Source organism: Arvicanthis niloticus, chromosome 3, assembly GCF_011762505.2.
Source record: "Arvicanthis niloticus isolate mArvNil1 chromosome 3, mArvNil1.pat.X, whole genome shotgun sequence".
Lineage (NCBI taxonomy): Eukaryota > Metazoa > Chordata > Mammalia > Rodentia > Muridae > Arvicanthis > Arvicanthis niloticus.
Window position 1 is genome coordinate 34,084,308 of NC_047660.1, and position 18,143 is coordinate 34,102,450.

General features: G+C 37.9%; 1 protein-coding gene across 1 annotated transcript in view; it reads left to right on the forward strand.

The window, feature by feature from the left end:
• Positions 1-18,143, forward strand: part of Diaph3 (diaphanous related formin 3) — a 475,947-nt gene that overhangs the window by 54,674 nt on the left and 403,130 nt on the right. Inside the window, exon 4 of the mRNA XM_076930674.1 lies at positions 13,089-13,193. Within this exon, the coding sequence (XP_076786789.1) occupies positions 13,089-13,193 (105 nt within the window). The remainder of the gene's footprint in view (positions 1-13,088; positions 13,194-18,143) is intronic.

The following is an 18,143-nucleotide window of genomic DNA, read 5'->3' on the forward strand; positions in this document are numbered from 1 at the left end:
AGCTTTGGGTGGAGAAAGAAGATAAAAGGGCACAGCTGAGCAGAGCTTTTTATTAACAAAAAAAAAAAAAAAAAAAAAAAAAAATACTCCTTACAGAAACATTTAGAAATCAGCTATATTAACCTTTTGGCATTTGTGCTTGTAAAGGTTTTATCATATTTAAAATTTATATGTAGGGTCTTTGTGTCACAATTGTACAGTTTTAAAAACAATTATTCCTATTTACCAATTATATAAAGTATTTAATTTGTACATGAAGTAGCAACTTTATTTTGAAGAACACTTGTTTTTCTTCCTTAAGATAGTCCTCTGAAATATTACTGACTTGATTATTTAATGAATGCAAAGTATAGTGTAATACTTCAACATTTCATTTTTGCTTTCAGAATTGATTTTCTTGCTCTCATAATGGTCTAATTTCTAAAACAGTGATGAATTTTTTAGTTATACATTTAAAATGTTATGTTTATTTAATGGTGTACACATACATGTGTGGGTGATCATGCCATAGTGCATGTCAACTTGCAAGACAACTTGCAGGACTTGGTTCTTCTTCCACCATGTGGGTTTCTGGGATTGAACTTAGGTTGCTAGGCTTGGTGTCAAACAGGTTTATTTCCTGAGCCATCTCACCTACCCTCCGCTAAACTTCCTAATAGCTTCCCTTAACCTGTGCTTATATTTTGCTATATACTGAAAGACTGTCTTGGTTTTCTATGAATCTTAGATGTATGAACTAGTTGGAATGAACATTGCGTATATATGCAGCCTTGATATCTGAAACCAACATCATTGAATACTCTTGCCTGCTTTATTAACTGTCATGAAACTGGCCTTTTGAAGGTTATGAACTCAGTGGGTATAACTAAAAGTGACTTGTTGATTACAGACATGTCCTCTGTTAGTCCTTTCAGTTCTTTCCTTGTCTTCAAATAATAGAAATGTTTATCTTACAATTTAACTCCATCAAAAGAAAGCTTATCTTTCTTCACATTCCAAACTTGCTGTCTTTGGAGATGACTGTAGGTGCTATTGGTAGAGTACAGTTGCCCTCCATTCCCCTCCTTGCTTTTCTTAATGAGTCTGTGTACTGTAGGGTTAGACTGGAGTGGAGAACCAAGCACTTTTTGGCTTGGATTGTTTATAACCTGCCATTGATGTCGTATGGGATTGTGTTGGTTCCTGGAATATTGTTGCTAAAACACATTTCTGAATTTACAACAACACAAATGTTATGATTATATAGGTTGGAAAACCAATCTGGTTCTGAAGGCTTCATGAGGTTGAAGCTAGTGTCAGCTGACATGTTTACTTTTCACTCATTTATATTGTTGGTACAATCCTGTTCCTTGATGTTGTTAGATGTACCCTTTCTTGGTTAATGGGCAGGGCACTCAGTTTCTGGAGGCCTTTCTCTTGTCTTCTGTGTGAACTTCACTGAATCTTTCATGCTTAGAGAATCTCTCACTTCTTGTTATGTGCCAGTCTTCTGACTACATTCAGAGAAACTTATCTGCTTTAATGGTTCATATTATACCAGGCTTTCCCAGACAGCCCAAGAAAGTTTTCCTATTTTGAGATTCATTGCTTTAATTATATGTAGGTGTAGTCTTTTTGTCATGCAGTATATGGATTAGGGCTTGAGTTTTTCTGTGGACTCCTGTGCTGCATACGATCGGCATAGAAGATTCCAAGTGCTGACACTGTTTTACTGGTATTATGTCTTTGCTTTCCTTAGATGTCTCTCACTCTTCCCATGTCACTGATCACTGTCCTTTATGTTGTTACTTCATCCACCCTCTTCTGAGTCTGCTCTACTGCATTTACCAATGGTTCAGTTTTGAATCTAATTGGTTTGCATATTCTGTTAATGGAAAGCCAATATGTTCTTAAGTTTGTTCAAATTAATATACTCTAACTTCTGCAGAGAATAATTTATTCAGAATGTTTCTATAATAGTTTACACCTTTGCAGCTTTTCTTTTTGGTTGTGTACCTGTGTGGTTGCAAACAGGTTTTTAATCAATAATTAGTTATATTGATTTCTATTTTTGCTGTGGGTAGAGTGATGCCTCTTTTCTGTTCCTTATCTACATCCTCTCTTTTTACATCTTCTCTTCCACCTGCCCTTTTCTTTCCTTACTGCTGCATCTGGCTCTCTTGTCTTTCTTTATATCCTTGGTTTTTTCTACACTCTCTCCATAGCTTTGGAGCTTTCATGTTGTATAATATCTTTCATATGCCTCTTATAGAAGACAAGTTAAAATTAGCTATCTAAAAGATGTTAGATCTCAAAACCTAGAAATGAGATATACTTATTCCTTAAAAAATTACATCAAATTCCCATTTCTACTTTAGTCCCCTCTTTGGAAAGCTCTCACTGAAGTATGAGAGACTTTGTCATTGTCTTAGTTTGTTTTTCATTGCGGTGAACAGGCACTATGACCAAGGCAACTTTTATAAAGGACAGCATTTAATTGAGGCTGGCTTACAGTTTCAGAGGTCCAGTCCTTATCATCATGGTAGGGAACATGGCAGCATTCAGACAGACATGGTGCTGGAGAAGGAGGCAATTACAGTGCCCTTTCTCTTTGTCTCGCCATGTTTCTATTTGAGAACTCTCATACACCTCATGCTTAGGGTAAACAGTCTTTAAAATCTTCCCCTGTGATACATGAATGTCTTACAGAATTTGTCCTTTATCAGTTGGACATCTGTGTCCCTACTAGATTAACTACCTCGTATCATAATTCTAAACAAATGTCCATTGAATATACGAAACTGCTCAACCTTTAACAATTTTTTTTTTTTTTTTTTTTTTTTTTTTTTTCTTGAGACATTGTCTCACCATGTAGTTTTTGCTGGCTGGAAGTTGCTGTGTTACATCCTGGCCTCAAACCCACTGAGATCCATCCATCTGCCTCTGTCTCCAGGGTACTACAATCAAAGGCAAGTACCAAGCCAGGAAAGATTTAAGAGTTTTAAAGAGATCGTGTGTTTCTCTGCTGGAATTGCTATTCTGCCCAGCAACCCAGTAACACAGAAATATTAAGAAAGTGAAGAGCTTTTTCATGCATTTATCTTTTTTTGTTTCTTCATGTTTATTATTGAGAGGCTGTGCACCATGTGAGACAGGTCATCTGTCAGGGTGCCATCAGCAACTGGCATTAAGTGAGTGCCAGTGATAATAAATCATTCTGTCAGTAATTAAATTCTAGAATGCTCTCTAGAATTGCGCAGAGAGAACAGTTTAGTAAAGTTGCTTGAGATACTTACATATTAATTGAGATTCTGTAATCACCTTTTGCGAAGATATTTATCAGGCTTTGTGGTGGCATAGAAGAAGGTGAAAATCCACTTGTACAATACAGCATCTTGAAAGCTTATACTTGATGTGTCTTCTGGCTATAGAGCTTCGGTGACCTCCAATCTAATACATATGCTGGCATTTTTATTGAAGGGAAATGAGAAAGATACTCAAGGTATTACATTTGTATTTAAAACAGTGTTCAGTATATAATAGAGCTGTAGATCTATTTGCGTTTTTCTAATTGTAGAATGTTTCAAGCATATGGAACAGTATAGAAAACAATAGTCAAAACCACCATAGACAAATTGATCTCCTCTTGTGTGATGCTTTCAAAACCATTTTTTCCCCTTTTCTTTCTTACATCTCCAAAGACCTCCTTCTCTGTCAAAGTGGGAAAGTCAGCCTTTATGTCTGAGGTTAAGTGACTGTTTAATCTGTAGTGTAATTTATGAGGAAATGCCTGGTGTTTTTAAAAGTTTCAAAGTAAGTGAATGAGACACTTTTTAATCAATGACGGATGTTTGTGCCGGTAGGCGATTCTGAATATGCTTGATAGTTCTGGCTAGACATTATTCCTAAGTAAATCACACTTGGGAATCACCTTGCATATTCATTACACTTTTTGTTCTATTAAAATTAGAGTTTATACAGTAAAAGTGATAATTGATTTTTCTTATTGGTGTTTGATGTTGGCATGAAGACACATTGTAATTTAGTTTTCAATTGAGATATTTTATACTGCTCACCTGTATACATAAAATTGATAGGTAAAATAAAAAGCTTATTAATAGTAAATAATAGTAAAGTAGTAATAATATTAATTCTTGCAAGCATTTCTATCCTATTTCCCATTTCATTTTATCTTTTAATTTCATTTTAATGTATGTATATCTGTAGGTGTGCCAGTGTGTCTTTACATTGGAGGTCAGGGGTTAGAGGTCAGAGGTCAGGTGTCAGTTTGTAGGAGGTGTCTTTCTGCCTTTGCTGTTTTCAGGCTAGGTTTGCTGATCTGTCTGCTCAGGGACACTGCAGTCTCTGTCTTCTCAGTGCTCTGGTTATATGCCCTGACATAATGCCTTGCTCCTGACTTGGGTGCTGGGATCTAACTCAGGTCTTCATGTAGTATAGCACGCACTTTATTGAGCTGTGTCATCTCCACAGCTCTCAGGTTTTTGCTGGTGTTTATCTTTCACTTTTCTCTTTATGTCTAAACCCAATCTAAAATTAAGAGTTACTGTATTGCCAAAGTAAAATAGATTTCGCTAGTATTCGAGTAAGACCATGAATCTTTTTTCTTTTTTTTTTTTTTTTTTTCAGTTGCCATGAAACCATTCATGGAGGTGAAAATACACCTCAGTGTAGGGATAAACACCAAAAGGACCATTTGATATTGTATAGTTTGGAAGAGCCATAAAAATGTGCTTAAAACCTAGTGTCATACTTTTTGAAGATATTTGGGTAAAATTATGCTTTTACGATGGTGAGCTTCATAGTCCCAAGATGTATAATTAGGTGTCAGGTGGACCTCCTCTTAAGATGTTTAGCCAATTTCTGGCTGCAGTGATGTGATTAATAAACACCTTGCAAACCCCCAAACAATACACAGACACTATTTAAATCCAGTGATAGATTTTTCCTTAACAGTGAATATTTAGTTTTGCTGTTGCTATGTTAATTTTTATCTTCCAGTGTTCTAATTGATTCCTAAAGTATAGTGATCATTTATAACATCTTTCCTATGTTCGTTTTCTGACTGTAGCCTCTGCCTATCAAGTGCTTCTTTTGCTTTCTGGCAGAAGTCCTTCACACCTGACCATCTTCCACTCATGGCTTGTTTACATTTGCTCAGGGCTCAAATAGTCCGTCATTTTAAATGTAATCTGACTCTCTATGGTGTTAACTACCCCACTCAACTTGATGTATGTAAATTTAATGAGTATGCTGTCTTATAAAATCTACATTCATGAATGAAATTATTGAGTCTAGTGTTTGTAATTCAGTTGAAAAGATGCCTCCTCTCCGGTTGCTGTTCTCTGCTCAATTGCTCTTTACTGTCTAAATATGCTCATATATTATGTTTACATCTCTTTGTTTCTCATTTTTGCTGGAGATAGTGTCAAAATATTTACTTTGTGCCAATATTTTATCAGCTTATGATGGAGTCAGTGTGTCTAAAAACAGTAGCGGCAAAATGCTGAAGTTTTGGTATATAGGACCCTCTGGTCTTCAACTGATAGAGAGACAGCTTTGACATCTCTCTGCAGCTACTGACGTGACCTGGTTTCCATGTTGGAAACCTGTACAAAAATTCAGTATCTTTGTACAAAGTGGAAGGAGTATTTTTTTTTTTTTTTTGGGTGGACATAGCACCAGACAGTGACCAAACTTAGTGATATTTTGAAGGAGTCTCAGCATCATTCACTCTGTGCAGATGCTGTTGTACAGTGCTCAGTCATGCACTGACCCTGATGTCACCAAGGGTCTGTGTTGTTCTGTGTTCCTTTGCAGGAGCGATGCAGAGCAATTTATAGCACTTTGGGAGTGGATTTCTGCTGTCAAAAAAAGCAGATGCACTGTTTTCTGAAGGCTCTTGAGAGTCTTAGGGAGTAGTGGTTGCTTAGGATTCTAGGTTAGACCTGCTAATATTCAGGTTCCTACTCTGTGTTCTAGAACTTTATACTATTTTATGATTGTTATAAAACAGGATTGGCAAGTTATATGCCAATTGTGAACTGTGCAGCAAATTGCATTAAATCAAAACTGATCTGTAAGCAGAGAAAGGTCCCATAGAGTAAAGCAAACATGTTAAATATTGTACACAAGATATTGGGAGAAGGAGAGGCAAGTGGGGAACCTAACAAATGTAGAAATAATTGATAGCTTAAAGAACTGGTCTGCATGGGGACAGAAAATACTGAAGTAGAGATTTCAGTGGGATAAAGAAAAAGGTTTGCAACAAGTAAAGCTGGGGGATGGAAGACTGAGCTCAGGGGCAGGAGTGTGAAGGTGGCCCCTTTGAGGGAAGGCAGCTTTTAGGTGAGAAAACAAACAGGGCGTGTCCTGAAGGATGGGGGCTGAGGAAAATGAAAGAGAAGGTTGCTGCTGGCAAGAATGCCAGTGACATCCAGGGCCTTCATGGGTGATGGCAAGCCATACTGGATTCGGGTGCCAGTATGGGGTGTTGGGGGCATAAGTATGGCTCATCTGTATTGAACCCTAGGAAATGGGCTTTGCATGTAGACAAAAAATATGGAAACACGCATGGCAAGCTAGACAGATGAGAGTTTAGGTGCAGGTTGCAGGACCACAGTCAACTTTAAGTATTCCCCATAAACTGCATCAATAGAGGGATTATCTCAAAAATAAAATGGTGTTTATTAATGTTTAATATGGAGCCTGGCCTAGCCATTTAATTCTTATTTAAGATCAAAGAAGTTTGAGGAGTCTTTTGTGGAAAGGTTGTTTGGAGAAGGGGCCAGATACATAGCTCACAGAGCAGACTTGAAGTCCAAAGCAGGAGCAACTGGAATTACCTTAGGCTTTGTGTTTGGGAATAGACTCATTGGGTACCTGGTCCCTGAGTTGTGAATGGAGTTTGGATACCTGTGTTTGAACTCTTCTTGGGAGTCTTGAGTTTGTCCTTATTTTTCCATATATTTATTTAGGACACATACTCTAATGTCTGTTTTGATAAGTTTAGAGAACTTGAAAAAATTGTTTTCCTTTCTTTTTTTTCCTTCCTTCCTTCCTTCCTTCCTTCCTTCCTTCCTTCCTTCCTTCCTTCCTTCCATTCTTATGAAGGCTGCTCCAACTTTTGTCCAAATTGTTTGTTAAAACTTATTAAAAATAGTTTTGCCTTGTCCAACAACTTTATTTTAAACTTAAAACTTAGAGAAGTGATGTAGACAGTAGCGCTTTTGTATCCTTTATTCAGTATTTCCTTGTCAGTATCTTCTATAATATATGGACAATTATTAAATATCCATGAAATGAACCTTATTAATGCTTTATAGACTGTAATTCTGGCCACCGTTCTGTTTTGTCCAGGATCCAGTCACAGTTTGCATTTTGTCCCCATGTCTCTTCCACTCAGTGGTAGTCTTTTGAAGGACCCTGCTTACTTTGTAGAGTGCTCTCAATTTGAGTTTGTCTCATTTCCTTTTCTCTTATGTCCTCCTCTGCAATTAGGTTGAGAAATGCTTTGGGAAGACTATCCTAGTGCTGATGTAGCCTTCCCAATATATCATTATCAGGAGATATGTCCTAGTGATGCCTTTGAAGTGGAGTCCTCAGGGTTTCTCTGTGGAGCCTTGGCTGTCCTGGAACTCACCCTGTAGACCAGGCAGGGCTTGAACTTAAGATATCTGCCTGCCTCTGCCTCCCAAGAGCTGGGGCTAAAGTTGTATGCCACCACTGCCCTGCTGGGGATTTATCTTTTATAAAGTTACTATCTTCCCTTTTATTAACAGGAGTTTTGAACAGTCTTAACAAATTACTTGCCAAACCTTATAATTATGTCTTCCATGTTGTTGCAACTGGCTCCGCTCTACCTGGCTTGAGACAAAAGACTTAACAATGCCTGAATAGTTACTATGTTGCGGCCTGCTCTGCTCTGCCTGGCTTGGCCTTTCAAAGGCTGGAATTAAAGGCATACGCCACCACTGCCTGGCTTCAAACTGCCACTCCCGTCTTCGGGTCAGGGTCTAGAGAGAGAGAGAGTTGGGATAAGGAGAAGAGATGCAAGGAATGGAGACAAGACAGAGGTTCTGAGCAAGTCTCAAGTCTCTAGTGTCTTTTATTGAAGGGAAATCTGGGGTATTTATATACTTTTGCCACACCCCTTGTAGGCTTGTGATATGACCTAAGCCTTGGAGGCGTGGCTAGCATGTGGATAGCTGCTTTCTAGCCGTTTTCTGCTAAAAGTCAGCTCCCAACACCATGTAGTTGGTCTTCAGCACTTTACTTACAATATGTATTTGATGAAACAAATAATACGTTGCAACAAGCTGCCACATTGGGGTCTGTAAAAAGATCTGTAGTGATGTTATCATTTTCTGCCTTTCTTTACAGTGTAGAAGCTATTGTATATTAAATTTGGAAGGATGAATTAGTTAATTCATAATGATTTATAGTGCTCATTTAGGCAATCTCTACGAGTTCTTTTTTTAGTTGTATTGGAAGCTTCATGTTAATGAAGGAAATTTGTTTTAGATGTCACAGTGGATTCTGGTTGATGCTCCACCCACCCCCATTTTTATTGATCCAGGGTACTAGAGGTGATGACGGTCCCTCAAATGATTTATTGTTATCTTTCAAGTATTTACACCCAGCTTGAACTAGAATCCTAACTCCCAGGCCTGGCCAACCTGGTGAGTCTGGCCTCTCAAGCTGGTCCAAACTATGTTGCAGTTTAGTTCAAAGCGTATCCCTTCACAGTTGGTACCATTCTTGCTTCTGTTTGTTTCCTCATCTTCCCTTGTCCTGAGATTGCCCTCTTACCGCATTGCCGTTGGTCATCTACTCTGTGCCTTTATTGAAATTAAGTAAGAGATGGCGGCTTAATTATTTTAAGAGAATATGAACTGAAAAATATTGATGTGGTGTTCTTCTATCTTTCCCAATCATATTCTGTTCACTTTTGCAGATAGTCTGGAGGTCCAAACTCCCTGGAACTGTAACTCAAAACATAGCTGTCCCTCAGTGTTTTTCAGGAACATCATTACTTCTCAAAGCTGTGTGCTGTTGCTTCAGGAGGTTTTTCTTTTCTTTTCTTTTCTTTTCTTTTCTTTTCTTTTCTTTTCTTTCTTTCTTTCTTTCTTTCTTTTTTTTTTAAATCATAGTACTTTTTTTTGTGGATGAAAATCTATTTTAAAAATCTTGCATTATATATTTCCATATAATTATTTTTCTCCATTCCTTCTTGTTTCTCTTTCCAGTGCCCTTTCCTCCTCCTGTAGAGAATAACTTGTTATGTATAGTCATATACTTGGAGGGTGCTGCATCAAGCTTTGCTGTGATTTGGGAGTTAATTAAATCCAATTTTCTTTATCTTCTTCCTTTAAACAAATGAAAACATTGGGATTCTGTCATACCACACTTCTTAGGAAAATGACTGCATAATGAGACAAGAGAGTTGCCATAAACCAGAGGAAAGTAGTGAGATCTGTCCTAACACAAGTATACTACATACTCTGGTCTCTAGATAGTCCTGAGCCAATAGGAATACTAATAGCTGCAGTGGCATAGGGAAAAGCCTTTATCATACGGAAATGCCTTTATCATACGGAAAAGCCTTGATTAAGAGACTTGTCTTAAGGTTATGGAGCCTCATTCCTAGCAAGGCCTTCTACAAGTGGAGAATGTGAGGGGCTAGTGTGGACACAGTGGTTTGTAGTGCGATGCTAGGATCTGAGAACTTGGAGTGTGGAACTGGAGGAGACATAGGCCCAACATCTCCTCTCCCAAACACTCTATGGTAGCTGTCTGGTTACTTTTCTATCTAAAGGATAATACTAAAATTAACTGTCAACTAAAATTAAGTATCACAATGATTCTTAGTTATGGATGAATGTTATCTGGTAACACCTCTTTGAAAAGAAAGCACTGCTTTTACATTTTTTTCTTTCAGCCATAGTTCTTGAAATTTTAATTTGATTTCAGCTCAACTAAGAAGTTATCTGTTTCTCAGCATTCTATGTCTCTTAAATATTTTAATTTGCTGTTGTAAGTAATTTAATACAGTTCATAGATGCTGCTAGGTCTCCCACTTTTTATAAGAGTTGTTCCCTAATTCCTCTTTCTCCAGTGTAGTTCTTCTTATGTAATTGTCACCTAATAATTGTACATTGTCATGAGCTCCAGTGTGAATTCAACACATAGATCCAGTGTGCAGTGATCAAAGCCAGGGAATTAATATATCCATAACTTCAATCATTTATCATTCTCTGTGTTAGAAACACTTAAATTCTTTTTCATTTTGAAATGTTAATAAATGAATTATTACAGTCACTCAGCTGTGGTGTGGAATGCTAAAATTGACTATATTTTCTACACCTAACCAGCTCTCTTTCTTGTCTCTACCCTACTAGCCTCTGGCAAGCCCTGCTCTCCTGTGTATGTCCTTGGAGACCAACTCTTTTAACTTCCTCTTATGAGTGACAACATGCACTATTTGACTTTTTTTTTTTTTTTTGGCCTGACTTATGGCCAGTAAAATTTTCTATATATAAAAATGAGTTACCTATATTTATAATTAAGAATCCAGTATAATATCATAGTATAACATGTATTTTCCATGCTTCCATGAGGAAACATTCCTGAATGTCTGCTTCATTGCTGATGTGCTGTTTTGGTATTCATGCACTACATTTCTGAAACAAAGCACAGTGTTGGGAAAACTTGAAAAGGGTAGTGTAACTATGGAATAGTTGATTTCTGGAATATTTAATAAACATTAAACCCCTGTAATACTATTTACTATGTGAGTTGACATATTACTTTTAGTTTTTCATTTTGTGTCTAATCCCATTGGATGATCTAGTGCCAGAGCTTTGATGATTTCTGGCATCATCATCATCATCATCATCACCACCACCACCACCACCACCACCACCACCACCATCTTGTGTGTACATGATGTATCTTAGTGTTCTATTGCTGTGAAGAAACACTGACTGAGGCAACTCTTATAAGAGAAAGCATTTAATTGGAGGCTTGCTGACAGTTTCAGAGGTTTAGTTCATTATCGTGGTGGGAAGCATGGCAGACAGGCAGGCATGGTGCTGGAGAAGGAGCTTGGAGTTGTACATCCAGATGAGAAGGCAGCAGGAAGAGAGGAAGAGAGACTCCATGGGTTTTTGAAACCTCAAAGCTCATTCCCTAATCCTTTCATCTAGACACACTCCCTAGTGACAAAGCATTCAAACCTATCAGACAGTGGAGGCCATTCTCATCCCAACCACTACAAGGTACCTGTACCACAGCATTCATGTGGAGATCAGAGGACAACTCCATGAGATGATTCTTTCTGGCCTCTTACCTGGGGATCTAACACAGGTCTCCAGGCTTGTACAGTAGGCACTATTACAAAGTTCGCCTTCTCTTAAAGTGGCGTCTCCTTACGTCAATCTTCTTTTTTATTCTACAGGGTTAAGTGAAGAATGCCTCCTAAAGTATCTCCTTTTGAATGCTGACATCTTCCTTGTCATTGCCATGATCAAATCTCCCAGGAATTCTAAAAATTCTTAAAAATTTCTCACACACACACACACACACACACACACACACACACACACACACACAATTTTGAATGCATGTATGTGCATGGGTGCGTGTGTCGAGGGCAGAGAACAACTCATGGTGGTCAGATCTCTCCACCATGGAGAACTATCAGGTTTCAAAAGCCTCTGGAGTTTGAGTCATTGAGCTTAAACTTAGGTTGTCAGGCTAGGTGAGCCATGTGGGTGAGCCCTCAAAATTGTATGTGAGGGTAAAGCCTATTTAGAAATTCGCCTAGAGTGGGGAAAGAAAGCAAAGACATTTATTTATCTAGGCTGTTTTTAACTAGACCATGAGGAGCCATCGCTGATTGTTTTCTTTTGTCAGCCTATTAAACCTGAAGTTCTCAAATCTCAAAATTTCTTACCTCTCTCCCTTCTTCTCTTTCTTTCTCTCTACAGGGTCTTGCTGTGTATCCTAAGCTGGCCTTGAACTCATGATCCTCTTGCTTCAACCTCACTAGCTCAGAATACCCATTCATTGGAAATATTTCTGTCAGTGTGAAATGAAAGGAATTGTGTTTGAATTGCTTGATGTTATATAAACTCGTGATCTGCATTGTTGAAGAGTGAATCTTCGAGGCATTTGGCTTGCTGGGTTGTATATATAGGTGACCTGAAGTTCTGATTTCTATGCGTTCATTTGTAGTAGATGTAGAACTTTGTGAATCATCCTCTATGGTCCCTGGGAAATCATTGGTCCTGTTCTTCTCCACCACTTTTGTCTTCAGCCTTCCATATTTTACCAGAATAACTGCATGAACAATTCATGGAATTAATCTACTTATGTGGTTATTTTAGACTTGGGTTATTAGTCAAAATTAGTCTTATAGCAAAGTATAGGATGCTTAGACCCTTGTTATGTTTGATGTTGAGAAATGTTAGACTTTATTTTGATCTAATTCATAAGCTCTTGTATTCGTTCAGAGCCTTCACTTTTATGTTATTTAAATTATTCAGTAAATTAACTACTTAATATTTTTGATAGGAATAGGAAGAATTAAAACCATCGACTGTTAAGCCGTTTTCTTGCATTAGTAGTAGTATCTGTTATTACGCATGTGCTTCTAGCTATCCTGGAAGGCGCTGGCTTATTTACTTTTTTATTTTTATAGTATGCAGATTATCTCTTTAAAACAGTACAAGATAGCTTCAGGTGCAGCTGTTGTAAAATAAATAAATATATTGAAATTTTGAATCCTAATGACCTTATGAAAGGCAGAAATCTGCAACTGTCTAATTATCTATAGTGATATGAATATAATTTTAATAGCCTGCTGTGAGTTTAAAGCTTTTCTGGTAAGTGTTTTACCTGTTAAATGATCTAGAATGCTGTCTGTCTCCCCAGCTCTCCTTCCTTTAGGCAGAGCCATGTGTAAATCATTCCAAAACAATTAATGCTGCCTTAGTCACAAATTATTGATTTTTCTGTTTCATAGAGTATACGGGGAACTGCTGCTCTACTTAGATTCTAAAATCAGGCATTTTAATTGTGTTTTCCAGGAAGATATGAATTTAAATGAAGATAAAAAGGCACCATTGCGGGAAAAAGACTTCAGTATCAAAAAAGAAATGGTGATGCAGTACATTAATACTGCTTCTAAGACAGTAAGTAAAGCTGTCAGCGTGAAAAATAATGCCGCAGTGTGCAGTGTGGGAAACAATGCATTTGTCTAATGAAGTGCTTACGCTTGTGCAAAACTGCAACCGGAAGGCTTTGAATGCATAATTAGAAACAAGTATCATAATAAATTAGCTTAAGATATTCTCTTAAACTTTGTGTGTGTATGTGTGTGTGTGTTTTGGCTAGTATCACTTCTTAAAAGCATGGTAGTATGGTAGTGTGTTCTGAGACCGTAATGAATTAAGATGGTCATTGATTACCAGTGTCATAAATGAAGATCATATTTACATTATAGAACTTTACCTGTCTAAGTTAGGATTCACAGTAGTCAATTCCATATTGTGCATTTTCCTGTGGGTAGATCATCTTGGAACCCAGTATAAATGTAAGTATTGAAAGGAACATTGTATCTCCCCATAGTAACCAGTTCTCCAGGGAAACTGAAAAGCAGTGGAACTAAGTGTCTAGGAAAGTATAATTGACACATAGGATCTGTTGTATTAATTTATTGAGAAACTAGTGAACTTAATAGAAGTTGTGAAAAGTGAGGATCAGATGAAAAATATATAACATGGAAGTGTTTTAATTTGCTCTGTTTTTCTGTAATAAAACAAAAACCAAAACCAACTTGGGAAGGGAAGGGTTTCTTTTATTTAAGCTTACAAATTACAGCCCATCTTCAGAGGGAAGCCAAGGCAGCATCCTGGAGGCAGGAACTAAAGCAGAGGCCATGGAGGGATGCTGCTTACTGGCTTGCTCTTCATGGCTTGTCCACCTGCTTTCTTATGCAGCCCAGGCCCAAGTACCCAAGTATGGTATTAGAGCCCACAGTGGATTGGGTCTTTGTCTTCTTCTTCTTTTTTTTTTTTAATTATCAAATTGTAATTTTTATTTTTTAACACAGGGGTTATAAACACAAAAAGGCAGGATGTGGGGAAGGGGATGACACAGGAGTAGGTGTTCAGGGGGAGTACAGATATCTTTCAGAACAGGGTATCAGCTGGGTGAAGGTTCAGGGGACAGGTCACTATGATTCTGCCTATGATTCACTTGTCCTTATGTAATTAGGTACTATCCACCAAGGCTGCCTATTTACAAGGTCTATGACTACTCAGGCTGGTAAATTTCCACAGAAGCTGCCTATTTACAATAGCTTATAGCCATCTGTTTCAGTGTTTTTCCATAGAGACCCAAGACTTTGTGTTAACAGGCATGTATGTCAGGCCTATTGCTGATTTTAGGCCTTTAGTGTATAATCAGGGCTGCCCCTGACATCTCCTCCCTTCTTCAAGTATAGAAGGGCCATGGCGATTCTAATCTTGTCAAGGCGGGGATAGAGGCCTGACCTCCAGTAATTAAAGGGGACCTTATAATGGCTCCAATCCTCCTGTAGTTGTCCAGTGAGGCATGAGGGCCATACCCATCCTGATGTCTTTTTTCTGGAGAGGGGATACGTTTGACATCAACCCCTATGCAGTCAGGCTTGTTCCTCAGGGAACCCATAAAGATATTTTTAACTTTTATTTATATTCCCTTGTAGTGCTTAGCCTCGTGGCCTAAGCAAGAATTCAGATCACCAGTCAGAGGGGGTTCTGGGTGGCCCCTCTCTGCTTGGTCTAGGGGTGGAAGTCCCCTGTTTTAGGTTGGATGGATATGGGATTTGGGAACACCCTGGATAGAGTAACAACCTCATCTTGAGTCTCGTGGTCCTCCATAACTAACTTATGATAATGTTTCTGAATAGATTTTGCTATCAAATTATCTATCTCTTGTTTCACAAAGTTAGTCAGCCTATTTAGGGGCCAGGGACCAAAAGAAATAAGCAAAAATAACCCAATTAATGGTCCCAAGATGGAAGGAAGTAGGGTTAACAATCACAGAGAGGTTGAAAACCAATTCTTGTACCAGCTCTCATCTTTCTCTTTCTCTCTCTCTTTTCTCAAGACTGTCTCTGACCTTTTTCATGCTCTCTTTAATCATCCCTGTTTTGTCTATGTAAAAGCAACATTCTTCTTTAGGGGCTGTACACAGTCTTTTCTATTGTAAAAGAGTAAATCAAGTCCAATAAAGTCCTTTGCAATTTTTGGAAATCACTTCAGACAGCAAAAGTGATTTATTTCTTCAGATTAGTGATGTCAATCTCTAGCTGTTTGATGTCCTTGTCAAAGACCCATCGAAGGTCTGAGTAGTATAAGTCCGGAGGCCAGCATCAGGATTAGAACTCCTAATAGCTGACATCACGGGTGATTCATTTTTACCTGGAAAGGAAAAAGAAGGGAATTCTCAGGGAGATTTCTCTTTTCTGGATGTCAATTGTTATTCATCTTATTAATAATTGGGCCTGGTTTTGTCAGGGTATCTATTTATTTCAATAATCTTTTTGGCAGCCATTTAGCTGTGCCTTCTGTGGTATCAAACAGGCATATCAATCCTCGGCCCCATATGAGAACTGGGTCCTGGCCATTCCATTTAAGGGTAAGAGGGTCCTTCCACATAGATGTTGCATAGTTTTTATTGGTCTCAGTGATGCCAGAGGCAGTCACTAGCAGATTTGCCATGAGCTTTCAGTTTTAGAAAGTTAAAAGTGAACAAGACTCATTCTGGGGGTACAGTTCCCCTTCTTTTTCTTTAAAGCCAATTTTTCAGAGTTCTTGTAAAATCAGGGCAGAAGTGCCAACAGCTGCTCCTTCCACTCTCAGAGAGTCATGAAGACACTATTTAAAGAAATATAAATCTTTATCAAAGTACTATTATAAAACAGCCAACAACTAATCACTCTATATAATATATCGATTAATGATAGCTTCTTCTACTTTTTGTAAAATTACTTTTTTGTCAATTCATTGTTGAGGAAAATTAGGATTTGCATCTCTCTTGAGAATATTAAACAGAGAATTAAATTCTTTTCTGGAGAGCTTAAAATAAGATCTTAGCCAATAAGCATTTCCTGGAAACTTTTGAAAATAATTTGAAATAGGTAAACTATCCTTTTTTTTCCAGACCCATTATTTGTTTTTTTTTTTAATTGGATATTTTACATATTTACCTTTCAATGTTATCTCCTCTCCCATTCTCCCCTCAAACCCCTTATCCCATACCCACTCTTCCTATTTTTATGTGGGTGTGCTCCCTCCATCTTCTCAATCCAGCCTCCCTGCTCTCAAATTCCCCAACACTAGAGAATCCAAACTTTCGTGGACCATGGCCCTCCACTTCCACTGATGGCTGACAAGGCCACCCTCATTTACCTATACAGGTGGAGCCATGAGTCCCTCCCTTTGTGTTCTCAGGCTGGAGGTTTGGACCCTGGGAGCTCTGGTTGAGTATTTTGATACTCCTTCTAAAAAGGACCAAAACACCCACACTTTGGTCTTCCTTCCTCCTCTTGAGTTTCATGTGGTCTATGCATTGTGTCTTAGGTATTGTGAACTTTTGGGCTAATATCCATTTATCAGTGAGTAAATACCATGTCTGTTCTTTAGTGATTGGGTTAACTCACTCAGGATGATATTTTCAAGCTCCATGGATTGGGTCTTCTTTATCGTTAACAATAAAGAGAAGCCCACAGGCCAGCCTGATAAAAACACTTTCTCAAATAAGGTTCCACCTTCACCAAGTATGTCAAGCCGAGAGCCGAGGTTAACTGTGACAGGAGGCTAACCAAGAAGTGGAAGGCAGGACAGAGTGCTTTTGACTGAATTTATAATAGGATTAGAAAGAAGTAGCTTATACACTGATTTTCACAGGATACTTTAACCTAAGGCCAAACTATGAGAACATAAATTATTTATACCTCATCTCTGTTTATCTACTAGACAGTCTGTAACTCAGGAGGAAAGACTCAAGTGATGTTTAATTTTTAAACATATCTCTTGTTTTGGCAGGCTCATCTTCAGTTGTAGAAATCACTATGAGTAGTGTATGCCTTTCCTAGCCTGGTATAACTAGGCTCTGGATTCAGCTGCTGTGACACTGAACAATCAACCAAAGAGCACACACATGGGCTGGTCCGAGTACCCTGTCACATATGTAGCCAAGGACTGCCTTGTCTACTTGAACTTTGTAATGGAAGATCTGTATGAGTTTTTTTTTTTTTTTTTTTTTTTTTTTTTTTTTTACTAATATAACACTTAGTCTTTTAATTATTTTGAACCAAATTTGGAATTTTTTTATGACAATGATCAGGACTGAAGGCGATTAATCGTCTGGAGTGTGAGTGTAACATTAACTTAGTGTGTAGAATACTTGGCTTGTTCTAAAAGGGCAGACATTGTCAGAAGATGGTTTTTGTCATCAAGATTCTTGGGCCTTAAGTGGATTAAGTAGGTTTGAAGACATTTCTCCCCTGAGTGGCTGCCTTCACCCAGTGTTCTCTACTCTCTTCTTTTTGGATTGTGCTATCACACTAGGTCTGTGATTCCAGTGTTTATAGTAGGGCTTACTTTGTTATGGTTGGTTGAGTTTATATTCAGGCTACACTTTCTCCATGGCTTGATAATAAAAGTTAATGACAGAGGCCAAGGAGACCATAGATGAGGTTTTAAACAATTAAAAGGTGTGTTAAAAGAATTTTGATTTAGAATAGAATTTACATTAATTAGATATCTTTTCTTCTATCATGAAAGATTTGTACAAATTAAACATAACACTATTCCTTTTTAATTTTTCAAGAGAAGAGAATCTTTCAATGTTTGACTTGTAAGATTTTTCATAGTAATTAACCATTGTAGAAAAGTGAGGCCTTGGGCAGTAGTTCTCAGCCAACCTAATGCTGAGACCCTTTAATGTACTCCTCATATTGTGGTGACCCCCAATTTTTGTTGCTATTTTATAACTGTTTATAACTAATTTTGCTACTGTTAAGAATTATACAGTAAATATCTGTGTTTTCTGATGATCTTTGGTCACCCATGTAAAGGGTTTTTCGACCCCCA